Raw genomic sequence first — 14,391 nt, 5'->3', positions numbered from 1 at the left:
CCCTACTAATGCTAAGTAGTGTCCTGTCTGATCCATCAGATAGATGCAGACCATGCCCTCCTATATCCCTTCCATTAACGTGCAGGGGTGTTGCCAGTTAGTATTTTGGTTGGGGAAATTTATTGATTACAATTTATTTACAAAAGGAAATGCCTTTTGCTAAAAATGGAAATTTGCACTCTGGCCGGTGAAAAGAGTCATGTATCTTTTCCTACATCTGAAAAACTATCAGAAAATAAGAAACCAAATCAATTTTATTAGGAAGGGGATGGATTTGGAAATGCACCACCCCCACCCCCCCCCCCCCCCCATAAAAACCCAGATGATAATGAGATGAGAAAACAAAACACACATTAAATCTTTTTTTTTTAGTGCAACTGTTTTTATAAGCCAAACCAATTTACAAAGATTATTGATAAATTATTTAGGGAATTCAAGAACTTTTTTCCTTCGTGATCTAAGATCACCTTGCCTTTAAAAAAATTCATGGGTTTTGATTGCATGATTGGACAGAGCAAACAAATTCTCCTCCCGTTCTACTTTGGTTTGCAAATTGGTATTCCTTTATCCATCTGCACAAAATATGGATCAGACATCTCTTCTTTTATCTTCATATTGATATCAGTCCTCGAGATTGGCAATTTTAATTCTTCATTCCCCTATTTAATCCCCCCCCCCCTTTGTTTTTTCCCCCCTCCAGAAGTAATCTTCATACAAATTGAGAAATGGGACATTCTAATATTACTTTATACTCACCACGGCATAGAGTATAATTCCTGATATTTCTGAAGGGAAACTTCAGTCATTATTCTTCATGCCTCAAGCTTAAGCTTTATTCCCTCATCATGCAAACAGCGTGCATAATAACGCCAATGAATCTCTAATTTCACTGACATTTTCTCAAGCACACTTTCACAAGTCTGGCCAAAAACAACACAGGTACATTTTTTGTCAAAAGATACTGCTGATATACAAAATCGATGGTGAGTGCATGGACTGTATTGATCTAGAGGAAGGCAGGCTTTTTGCCTTCCCCTGGCTGGCCACAGAGCTTGTGATAAAGGCATCATTGCACTGGAATAAGCAGCAGAATCTCTTCCACATCAGACACTGCTAATGGAGATGAGGTGCTAAAGCATGCCAATATGCAGGCAATGCAAGTGAGATGTTTGTTGATTTCCTATGCTGATATGAACACGTATGGTGACTTCGACTGAATCCCATTTTATGAACATGATGAAAGGGGCTACGTGTACATGTATGACAAATAACTGACCAAGTTTTATGTATTGTAGGAGCCAAATCTTACTGTAAGCACAGTTTGGTTTATAAATATGTTAAGCATGTTCATTGACACAAACACGAAAATTATTATAAAGGACTTAACTGGATATTCAAGTTCAAATTCATCTGAAATGCTCTAACTTTAAGTCAAATCTATAAAAAAATTATTCTTAACACGTCTTTTTCTGCCTACATATTCAATCTCTTGCCCCACCCCCCCCTCTCTCTCTCTCTCTCTCTCTCTCTCCCCTCACTCTATTTTACTTCCTTTTTATATCTCTTTTAATATCTTGCTCATCTATTCCTTCTTTATCCTCCCTGTCCTCTTTATATTCCTTTCTCTCGTTTCTTTCTATATCTCTGCCCTCCCCTCTTCCTCTCTCTCTCTCTCTCTCTCTCTCTCTCTCTCTCTTTTTCTCCTCCTCTTATTCTTGAACTTGCTTCTCCATCCCCTCATGCCCTCTCTCCCCTCCCTTCGATCCCTGTTCCCACTATCTTGTTTTTTCCCTCCACACCTCCTCTCTCTCTTTCTCTCTCTCTCCCCCTCTCTCTCTATCTATCTTTCTCTTTTCTACCTCTCTTTTATCCAGATATACAAAAGCTCTCTTCTGCTAGAAGCACATACTGACCCTGCAAGTCTTTCTAGTACATCAAATGCCTACTTCCTTCTCTACAAGGTGTTTCTTTACAAATGACTATTTCAAATCAAATTTCACAAATAGAGTTTAAAACCGGTAACCGAATAGTTGCAAAATGAATTAATGGAGGATAATTAAAACTAGAGCGGTGTTGGCAAATAGAATAAAAGATGTAAACAAAGTACACAATACAATTTTCATATAGTCAATATACGAATGTATATAACTTCACTTGTTTAGCCCCAATGACATGTTTACAATGTATCCCTTACATTGGATGTAGTATGTTACTGACACAATTATGAAATGATGCATATTTAAAGGAAGACTTGATACATTTAAGATTTCAAAAGAATTTTTATTTTTTAAAGGATCAATATGACAATTTTATAATTTGTTACAATAAATTTGTCAAAAGTAGGTGAAAATTAGAGAGGAGTTCACCAACTTTTTCATTCAAGAAAGCTGTCTCATTTGTAAGCCATGTTTCATATTTTATTCAAGCGCGACAATATTGAATATGGTGTGAAACTCACCTCACTGTTGAGTATCATAATGCAGTGATCAAAGTGATGATGTTCCATGGTAGAGGTACCATACAGCAGAGACAGTGGGGAAGAAGTCCTACATATTGAAGAACAAATATGTTAGAAGACTTTAAATTTCCTTCACTTCTCAAGGGTTGTAAGTCCAGATAATGATGGAACAAACTTCCTCACAGAATCAAACAAAGGTTGGAAAATACACAGTCACAAATATGAAAATGTAAGCTGTGCTTTACAATGAATTTAATTTTGAGCAAGTTTTTGTAAATATACTATTCCTAAGTCCAAACTACCCATCCTGCATGATTAAAAGAAACAATTATTTTAAGCAACTCTCAATACAAATATATTACTTCATATAACATTTAAGTTGATCCTTGTCATTTGATTGGAGGATTGTTGGTCACATGATATTCAATAAATCATCTATTGATGTTCAATTCAGCGTGCATTTTTGATTATATGCGACCCATATTATAAAACAAATAATAATGCTTTTCCTTCGTTCAATAGTGCGAAATATTTTCATGACTTGAAAGATTAATGTTCTATTGAACAAGGCGTCATTGAATTCATAAACATTCATTATTTATATACTAATCATTACATTTTAAAGGGAATTTTTGGTGGATATAAGAAGTCATAGTTGAGGACTCACTTGACTTGGAAAGTGTTGTTGGTCCCCCTATGATCCAGGTCATGGCAGAGACAGGCAACGATGAGAGCAAAAATTTCCAGGTCTGTCAGAAGCTTCCTCAGCTTTCCAGTCTGACCATATGTGAAAGGGTCCACACAAAAAAACATGAATAATATTCAACCCATTGAATACAAATCTCACAATGACATAGATCAGGATTAAACACATTGAAAAGGCATGTTAAATTTTAAAAATCTAATCAGTTTAAAGTACATGTGTTAAACATGTTTGCTTCTTCAACCTGTCAATGTATTTAAGACTTATTCAATTTCATCTCTCTCTCAAAAAAAGACTCCTCAAAAATTGGGAATTTCCATTTCTTTGTACAGCTAAATACACAAGTTTGCGTTAAAAGTACACAAGGATTCGGTCTGAGATTGAATCAGCTTTGATATTGAACAAGAGAGAGCAAATGTGCAGGAGATGAAAACATCTCTTACAATAGTAAGAAAGCATTTACTTTTATTTCCTAGTATTACAATTTGTTCTTCTTATTCAAGGTATGTATGTGAGCTAAATCATGCTATTGGCTATCCCAATGTACTTGTACATGTATCACACATTGAAAAGATAGCTATAAGTGTTCAGGTACTGAAAAGAAACCAATAAAGAAAACTAGTGCCTCAGGATTATAAGTGGCAATTCGAGAGGAACGTGTTTCAGTTGTTTCATGGTAATATATGCTCTGGGCAACACATGAACGGAAAAGAAAAGGCGAAGAATACGAAATCAGTGTTTACCGCTCCGCAGGCAATACATGACACTCTAAATTTCACGTGCCCATTGACAAGCATAAGAATGGATGCACAAATGCAGCTCATTGGTATGCATGATGGTGGTGTCACTGGATATTAGCCTAGCTCCGTGGGCTATTATGGCACGCAGTTTTCATGCATGAATCTGCTAATGTTCTTGCTACAGGGGGGCATTAGAGCAGTGATGGCCGGCTGTATTTTAGCAACATGGTTATTCTGCCACCCACTTTAGCTCCTTAATTCAAGTCAATTTGCACACTGATGAGCACTTACCATACAATGCACATGTATTAAGTCACACAAGATTTTAAATTTGATCACATTGCTTCTCATTTGTAGAGTTACCTTAGTTAATAAGTATCAAACTCACTCTTTAACTCTCCCTCTTCCCATTTGTAAAGCGCTATATAAAAGTGGAATATTATTATCATCATCTCAGATAAATTCTGATATCTTATTTGCATCAGCAACATTCACCTTATATTGACATTAGACAAATAAATGATGTTACTTCTGTATATTAGAATTACATTAATCTTGTTTTTATAACAGCTTAATTGTTACAACACCCCTAGTCAGAGACAGAAAACATATTGAGCAGAAATAATCAACTTACCATTACAATGGAGAACATTGTTTGGGCCACATTGAAAGCATGCCGCCAATTGTGGTAGATCACTGGTCTGTAGTTCTTACGTACACTCAGCGTCCATCTACAGAGTACCTGTATAGGCGTTCAAGTGATATGAATAGCTGATACATGTATAAAGAATTACTATTTTTAATAATTTGGGACAGTATTTCAAAACAAGATTCAAACTCACTTTAGAGTGTTTTTGTAGCATTTCTATTTCTAATGGGAATAGAATCCCTCTTAATTGTTATTCAAATATTGTAACTGGTCTCAATCAACAAATACAACTACATTAATGAAACAATTTCTAATGAAAGAAGCATACGGTACATGATTTTGAAGGGGTATTGAGGTATTCCTATATCTCACTCAATAATAAAATAATAATTTAGTGAACATTTGTAATGCCCCATGTCTGTCAAAAGTTGTGAGAAAATGGTAAGACTGTGAGCATACATATCAATTCAAGAAAGAAGCAAAATACCCATAAGTTTAACATACTTCAGGATATAATTTTGCACTAATAAGAATCCTATCAACTTTGCACCCAAGTCCTCAAGCTATTAAATAAGCACTGATAAACCTCAAAATTGGTATTCTGAAATTTCAGAAAATGACTGAACTAAATTCACACTCTAATGCTTTATGTCTCTCCTCACATGTACTTCTAATTAAATAAAAATGTTATGCTTTCAATTTTGGCATGGTAAAAATAACAAAAAATTGTTTGCAAAAGAGGTGTGCGAGTAAAAATCAAGGGATAGAAAATTAGCTAAATTCTTTACATTATTGTTAAGGTTGATTAAACGCTTAAAAAGCTTTGAGATCTCTTTACTCCTCAGTTACATGAAATGCAAATATATGATATAAGATACAGAATGTGAAGCACAAAAAACCATGGTTACCATGGTTCTTTTTTATAAGGGGAAATACTTGTGTCGCTTTTTTCTAGGCAGTTTGGTGAGCAGTTTAGCCCATCACGTGTGAACAAGGCTCTATATACAAATATTGTCTGAAGTCTAGTCACATACTGATGTTATTGATATTATGCGTGGATGTTTCTACATCTAGCTCACACAGCTAGGCTTCAAATTCTTGGAGATACTGCACAATGAATTCATGGTACTGGATTTGGCACAGACTCCCACTGATAATGAAAGGCATTCACGTCTGTCGTTGCAATATTTTCATGAATGTTCTTTACACCTCAAACAGGCTAGAAATGTTAAGAGAAAGATGATCGAGTGTGTCAAAACACATCTATTTTGATGATGTATACTGCGCCCACTGCAGCAGATTTGCAATCATTTCATCATGTTTTCCTCTCCCTATGATGTATGGCATCACATAGTATTTCATAGCCCATTTGCCAGTGTCTGTTATCATATGGAAAGCAACTATGTGAGCTAGGTACTCTGCATGCAAAAACAAATGCACATAAAAATCTGCTGGAGATCCCACAGCATTTACAATTATAATTATAATAACAACAGTTGTATTTACAAAACACTTTTTCCAGAGGACACAAAGCGCTCAATAATGAAAATTGTTGTCATAAGATTACAATAAGGCGCTATAAAAGTATTTAAGTAATTTTGTAATGCACCTGGGCGAAGAGTGGCAATTGAAATTGAATGTCTTGCCAAAGGATGCTAGCCACCACAGGGATTGGAACCCCATACCATGTGGTCCATAGTGCGATGACTTGTCCACTAGACTATGAAACTTAAATGCAACTGACTATCATGATTAAAAACCTACTGCATGGAAAGAGATTTATCAAATTTGTTCTTACGTCATATGGGATGTGGTACTTCTCGATGAGGTTACACTCGATGAACATCCTCAGTGTGCCTTGAAGTGTCTGATCTTCTGTCAAGTCAAAGTCACTGAAGCTGAACTCATACAGCTTCAACTCCCGCGCTGAAGGCACACAACTTTTCTGTATTATTGTAGATAAAGAATCAAGAACAAAAATTTGTTTTTTTACAATTTCAAGTATCGTCTATTTGTTGTTGACAACTTGTGACTAGCTACCTAGTGGGCAGAGTTTCATGGTGTGAACATCGTGAGTATACTATGAACAATTTTTGAACTGATACATTTTTCCAAATAAATCACAATACTTTAAATGTCATTGTTAATGAATAGTAGTAGAAATAATAATGGTATTCCATGAATACCGGCTAAATAGCATATACATGAAGAACCAAACTCAGGTTTCTTTTATTCACATATTGTACCTCTCAAAAAAATAATTAACACACTACCAAAAACAATTTAATAACACAAAATATCACTGTGTTTATCAACTCTTTGCTTTTAAAAATGACAATAGGAGGACATCACTTTGAAATTTAATAAGAAATTCAAGCCAAAATATACCAAAAGTGTGAATTTCATTGCTAACCAATTCACCTGCCCACTAACATAACGCACACACACAAAAAAACTCACCCACACCCACATACCAACACACACTTCACATACACCCACACCATACCACACCAAAACACTCACATGCACACGCACAAAGAAAGGATGGAATAGTAACATGACACAACCAGAAAGCAACACATTTAGGAGATTTAATTTATCTACATGTATTTTGGATATCTTTAGCATGGCCTCTATGCATTGGTGTACTGGGAAAGAGAAAATAGATTTCCCTGCTCCCTGTCTGTCTGTCTGTTGTGACATCTCAAATTGACAAATATTCATAGAGCAATTTATATCAGCTGCCTGTAAAAAAATATATATGCAAAACATTGCCACCTAGATGAATGCTGATATTGTCTATGTGAGTAAGTATATCTCTGCAATTGCTACAGCACCTTCAGGTATAATCTCTCTCTATTTCTCCTTTCCCCCCCCCCCCCCCCTCCCCCCTCCCCCCCCCCCCCCCCCCCCCTCCCCCCCTCCCCCTCCCCTCTCCCCCTCCCCCCTCCCCCTCCCCCCTCCCCCCCTCTCTCTCTCTCTCTCTCTCTCTCTCTCTCTCTCTCTCTCTTCTATTCATCTTTGTCTCACTCTCTCACTCTCTCACACTCATTCTCTCTGTCTCTCATTACTTGCACAATTTTCTCCTCTATCTTCCCTTGTCTTTCTTTCCCGCTTCTTTGCTCTAACTCTTTTTGTACTGCTCATCATATTTATTGGCCTATCCACTGCTTTATTGTCAGGCTCTTTACAATCCAAGCTCGTTTTGATAGGGAATATTGTTTTTCCAATATTGCTTGCGAAAGGTCAATATGGATGAAGTGGACTTATTTAGAAATGCCTAAAGTAAAGAAGATATAACATGAATCTCATCACAAGCATACGTTTCAATGGAAGGGGGAATCGAAAATGCTTTGGATGATTGATTCTACCATTGATCAAATTTCCTCTTATTGATTAAATCCCATTGTTGGGGATTACCACAAGAGGCAAAAGCTAGGAGTGACTGGATAGCAATCAGAGAAAAGAAAGATATAGGGAAGGGAAAATGATGGCTGTCTCTCTAATATTTTCATATCATCAGTTTATTAAAAGGTATCAAAGTCAACAATAGATAGATAAACACAGTATATTACATATAATGGAAACACTTTTTTATAATGCATTGACACTGGACAGTATAGATTAATTGCTTTTATCATCTGGACATAATGGATTGAAAAGATAACTTTAAATTCACAGCATTTTCCATAATGGATTGGAAAGATAAATTTAAATTCACAGCATTTTCAAAGTGATAGAAAAGGTGCAAGAAGAGCTTGTAGTATGATATATGCTTCTAAAAAGCAATGCCTAAAACAAACAATCTCAACACACATTCTATTGTTCATCAATCTCTTGTACTCTTTTCATAAGTAATCCATACATGTCCATATGGCAATACTGGTTATAATATCCATGAAGAGAAGCATACGGGACATCAGAATTCAACCTCAGGATATTTGAACTATTAGCAGTGACGAAGAACTTGTTTTCCCACTTAAGGATACAATGAAACCCAATGCTGGTCAGTGAAGGAAGGAAAAAAAATGTGTGGTTGAATATTCCCAGCTGAGTTTTTACCCAGGGAAAGTCCTATGCAATAGCAATTGACCATGTTTTTCCAGATTCCTGCCGATTTTGAGCGGGGCACTGAAACGCAGACTGAAGGATTGAAGCATTTTTTTGTTACCTTCATGGACTTTGCCCACGGGCGGGCGGGCGGCCACACATCTACAGGACTCCTGTCAAGTCAACTGACAAGAGAGAAGAAAGGTGCAAACTCTAGCTGGCATGACAAAACTGCTTCAAGCTAAGACACAGGAATGTGCATGAGCTAGCTGCAATCATGCTGCTGATGCTACATAAAATCATTTTACCTACTAATCCAAGTCTTTGAGCAATCTACATGTAAATGCCGGTATCAATTGATGATGAGGGTACATGTACTGGTTCTAGTTCTGTTTCATCATTAAGGAATCTCTTTCATTTCTCCACCCCCCCCCCCCCATTCACAGATGGTGAGACAAACACTTAAATAATAAATGTATGTTCTAATTCCTGTGTATCTACCGTGTGAATCAAAAAAAAGTTTACACCTAGAAAATTGCCTATTATTTTAAAAATCATCTATGAACAGTAAATTATTATACATCTTATGAAAGAGTGTTTAATCCCAAATCATTTGGTATCATTTTTGTGTTGTTTTTGTTCATGCTTGGATGAACATGATGCATTGTTTGCGAGAGTGCAAAAATCGCTTTGCGCCAAAGTGATGCCTATAGCATGTATTATGTTGGGATTAGCGCAGTGAGAGAATGAATTGAATGTATCAAATGAAATGCATTGCATATGCTTTTGCAGAAGCAAAGTCACACACACACGCGCTCAAAATGTTCATTGATATTTGATATTTGATATTTGATATGTGTTGCATGATTAATTTTGGTAGGGATCGATGTTATTTGGATCTGCAAAGACCGAATTAATAACCAAATCCTAATTGTTTTTATTCAAACATCACACAAGCAACTTTGGCGCAAATCGTTTTTTGCACTCTCGCAAACAATGCCTCCTGTTCATTCAAGCGTGAACACATACCGCACAAAAAAGATACCAAATGATTTGGGATAAAATACTCTTTCATAAGATGTATAATTATTTACTGTCCATAGATGATTTTTAAAATAATAGGCAATTTTCTAGGTGTAAACTTTTTTTTGACTCACTCTGTATTATTGAACTTGTTTGTATTCAAGCTATGTCCGCACCAACTTCTTCCCTCTGGCAGTAATTACAGGGAAGAATATCATTTCTCCCCCAAGTCATAAGAGTAATTCTCACGTTACAAATTAATGACATGTTAAATGTCTTGTTACAGACAAAAAGACAACATTTACATGTACGACATCTATCCATTTGCACAATAATTTTCAAATTATTGCTGACATTTGAAGTGTCCCCTTTATCAGAGCTGCCAAGTTGCATTTTGCATTTTCAGTATTCTTATCCTCCAAAATCAGTATTTTGATTAAAAAATCAGTGTTTTTTCCACATGAAAAAAATATGCATGCATATCGGCAATGTTCAATCACTTATTAAATTTCCGTCACACATGTAAACAATTGTGTTGTACTAGATCTACACTACCATTAATCTCTGTGTATAAGACGCACTTTTTTGCTGCCGAAAAAATTCAAAGTCGAGGGTGCGTCTTATACACAGGTACAAATTTTTTTGTTGATTTATGCCCCTCCACTTGGCGCTATGCCTGGCAATGTCTCCCAGCTCAGTAATCGGTGTGTTGACTCACCACTCGGAAACTAGAACAACACTCAAATTTGTCTGTCATCTTAGTTTGAAAGTAATCTTTCTGATAGATCTCAATATGAAGTTTAAAATAATAATTCCTCCAATTTTTCTTCTATTACACATGGTGTACCACAAGGTTCTATCCTAGGTCCTTTACTGTTTTTTAATTTTACATTAATGATCTTACACATTCAACTGCACATCGCAGTTAAATGAAAGTCCTTCCCGCGTGGGTTTTTTAACACGGACCTGGCTCGCTGCCGACAAAAAAAAAAAAAAAAAATTTCATCCGTATTTTAACATGAAAAAAACGTACGTCCGTATTTTAAGTTGATTTCCGTACGGAATACGGCAAATCCCTACTACTTGGCAGCTCTGCTTTTTGCACAATCTCACCCCCCCCCCCCCTCTGTAACTCTCTCTCTCTCTCTCTCTCTCTCTCTCTCCCCCCCCCCCACTCCCCCCACTACCTTTTCTTTTTTATTGTCTCTACATTTCCAACTCAGTTTGGGCTCTTGCCCTCCCCCTTACTCTCACAAGCTCATTGCAACCTTTTTCCTCTTATATCTGTATCCTTTTCTTACCATTGATTTATTTTCTTCTAGGATGCTAAGCTATAAATATAGAGGAATGGAAAACAAAACCCATTATTGTTGAAAATCATCATCTCCCTTGCTAAAAGGCAGGACCGTTAAAACAGGATCTATTAATAGTTTATACACTAACTACCTCGATGACAATGAAAAAAATACTAAAATTGTCATTCTGGTATTAAGCCACATGACACTTTTAAAATGCATCACCACTATTACAGTTGTGCCATTTGTGTTCCAGACATATCTCATTTTGCTTGGACACATCTTCATCTTCATCTTCAAGAGGTGTGAGGACCTTCTAGGCTCACCTGAGCCAAGGAAAGTAGGGGCCTCACAATAAGGTACCTACATTGTAGTTCCCATTGCCTTTGCATCAGGGACATAAGATTTATTGGAACAGTGGGGCAATTTCTGGGTGCTGCTCCCTAGTCCCCTGCAAGGACAGGTATCCCATTCAAACAAACTTAGGTTTTCTTCACATACAAATTATTGCTACATTTAACTAGAATCCACACCAACATTTTGGTATGAAGTCACATCTACACTCATAATCTATCAGAATATGAAATGAAATAATAATATTACATTCATGAAGCACCTTTTCATTTTAAAAATACAAAGCGAAAAAATTAGGGTAAACATGCAGGCATTTTGAAGAGATATCCTCAATTCAAATTAAACCATTTTAAAAAACATTTTTCTACAGCTTTCAAGATTCACGTATGCGCATTTTAAAGTTTGCTGTGCTTGTATGGATATTCCGACGGTGGATATGGAAGGCTGCCCCAAGCCCCCTCGGGGGCATATTTTAGATCTGAACAACTTTAGATCTCCCTTTCCTGCAGGTGATTCCTTCCAATTTTGGTTAGAATCCTGCCATGGGTTTTCAAGAAGAAAAAAAAAGGTGCAATTAACCCCTTGGGGTTGTGTACCCCCATTTGAATAACTTAAGATCTCCCTTGCCTGAGGATAATTTATACTAAGTTTGGTTAAAATCTGGCAATGAGGTTTTGAGAAAGAGTCCAAAGTGTAAAAAGTTTACGGACGACGGACAATAATCGACAGCAAAAACTCACTTAAGCCTTTGGCTCGGGTGAGCTAAAAAGGCAAGAAACTGTACAGAAATACGGCAATGCTGTTATTCCAAAAAGGGATTACATCATCTTAATGGAGTGACAATGTTGGGGGGGGGGGATATTATCAGCTTGAGTAAAGCACGGTATTGAGTGATCACACTGCTGCATCTCTATAAGGATCTTTCACACCGTCAAGATTCAAGATATTTTATTTTATAACCACAAAACATACAAACATTGATACAAAATACAGTATGGAATATAACAATTGATAAGGTCCAAAAGAACAGCAAATGCATGTGAGGAATGGCCCTGGAAGATTTCTCCATGTCAACTTTCTCACCTCTGCATTCGATGCCATTTAAGTGAACTTTGTATTTGAGTGGTGAAGTCGGTGTAAAGGATAAATACAAACAATTGTGTTTTTGTAAACAATTGACCAGAGCATTTTTATTTGACCGCACTGTTTATAAATAAGTTTGAAACATTTTACATATCATGTTTGCACACCATTAATTTCTTCACAGGGTTATGTGTTATAGCGACCGCTTGTGAGTTCGCGGAGTGACCATGGATGGTGCAAAAGAGCCTCACAGTGATGCAGAAGCGTGATCACTCAATACTGTGCTTTGCTCAAGCTAAATATTAATTTGTCACTGGTTCCACAAACTGACGTACATGCATAGGCTCAAGTACAGAAGATGTGCAGTTCACGAAACCAGCAGCTAATTGAGGAATACCTTTCAAACCTGACATTAAAAACAAACATGGATGAGACATTGGGGATATCGTATCTTGTCTAATGAATACATGACAATAGTACAAACAAGTGGTACAGCAACAACAAAACACTGAATGAAAAAGTCCAACATACAAAAGATCCATCCAAAGGATAAGGTTGCATACAACAGAATTTTGGAAAAGTTTTGATCAAAAGGGCCTACCTTGAGTTTTGAAACCTCGTCTGGTTGTGCAGTTGCGTGGTACGAGAGCACATCAAGGGCAACCTGTTGCTTGGCCATCAGCCTCATAGCATTCTCAAACATCTGAGTGTTGTGGATACCCAGTCCACAGAAGATAGCAAAAGCCTGCACATAAGATGGCAAAAAAGATGGAGTAAGAGAAAAGGAGAGATAGAATAAAGGTCTGGCTAATATCTAAGTGTACATGTACATGTCATATGAAAGATTTCTTAACTTGGATTACAGAGACCTTATTTCTGTATTTTTACTTAAATATAATATAAAGAACTGGTATTAATGTGCTAACTGAATTAATGCTAAGTTTACAAACCATAGAAGAATTTATTTTTATTTTTTAGATCTACTACACATAATCAGTCAAAGATCAACCATTCAAGTAGATATTCATTGATTTTAAAAACTAACTTTATTTTCATTATTGCAAAGTTGAAACTTTGATTCGACAAGATTATCAAAATTCAATGCTTGGAAACATTCAAAGTAATGATTATTATAAATTAAAAAACGCTTAAATACAGCCCCGGCATAGCACCTGAAGAGCTCTCCGAGCGCTGCTGAGATGTGTGAGATCATAGTATGGACATAACTTGCACAAGCAGACGATGTCCCATGACATCTCACACATTTTCAGTGCCTGCGTTTTCATCTTCTCTTGAGTTCTTTCTCTTACTTCACTACCGTCGGGCTAAATGTAAAATCTATTGCCTCACTCTAAACCCCGTGCATTGTTTTATTTTGATGACAAATGCAGCGATACAAAAATAAAGGAATCTGTCGCTTGTAAACAAAATAAGGCGCCATTGTATAGTCAGCTGCACACACCAGGGTATGTTCGGCGTTTCAAGAGGGAACAAATGCCGTCCTTAATATCATTCCGGGGCTTTTTAATTTGAAAGTCTGGTTTCTTTGATTGTTAATTAACCCCTATCCTGTGTATTTACAAGCAAAAGATTTTAGTTATCAGAATCTGGTCATATCCCCTTTTGAAGGGTTTGACATGCCATTACATTTATATACACAAAACGTATTATAATTTGAGAAGTACTGTAATAGCTTTGCAATTATGTTCATTCTCTATGGGATGTCGTCTGCTTGGGCAGTGTTGGTCCATATAGTGACGTCATTAAAACATCGTTATTTTTCCGACAAATCTCTCGTATATCCCAGCTGCTATGGAGGTGGTTGTATTTGTATTTGTATTTGTATAAAACACCCGATATGTAGTTGACCTAAAACTTGTCCAATGGCCATCTGTTAGCTTACCAGTTTCTAGTGATACACTAGTTGACATATTTGTGATCTTCTTTGAATTTCACCTTTAAGGGCTCTGCAGTAAATAACTTAGTGTGATTTAATTTAATGTGTGAAAAAGATAATATAAATTCTTATGAGTTTC

At 36.5% G+C, this 14,391-nt stretch overlaps 1 protein-coding gene across 1 annotated transcript in view; it reads right to left on the bottom strand.

Moving 5' to 3' along the window:
* pde5 (sperm phosphodiesterase 5) overlaps window positions 1–14,391 on the bottom strand; it is a gene marked incomplete at its 5' end in the record, with an annotated part of 79,707 nt that overhangs the window by 24,666 nt on the left and 40,650 nt on the right. Inside the window, 5 exon segments of the mRNA NM_001033949.1 lie at window positions 2,459–2,546; window positions 3,126–3,235; window positions 4,536–4,643; window positions 6,349–6,495; window positions 12,957–13,100. Coding sequence (NP_001029121.1) covers window positions 2,459–2,546; window positions 3,126–3,235; window positions 4,536–4,643; window positions 6,349–6,495; window positions 12,957–13,100 — 597 coding nt within the window.

Source organism: Strongylocentrotus purpuratus, unplaced genomic scaffold (assembly GCF_000002235.5).
Source record: "Strongylocentrotus purpuratus isolate Spur 01 unplaced genomic scaffold, Spur_5.0 spur5_scaffold_15, whole genome shotgun sequence".
Taxonomy (NCBI): Eukaryota; Metazoa; Echinodermata; class Echinoidea; order Camarodonta; family Strongylocentrotidae; genus Strongylocentrotus; species Strongylocentrotus purpuratus.
Note: the sequence above shows the minus strand (reverse complement) of the source record. Positions and strands in the feature narration are given on the sequence as shown.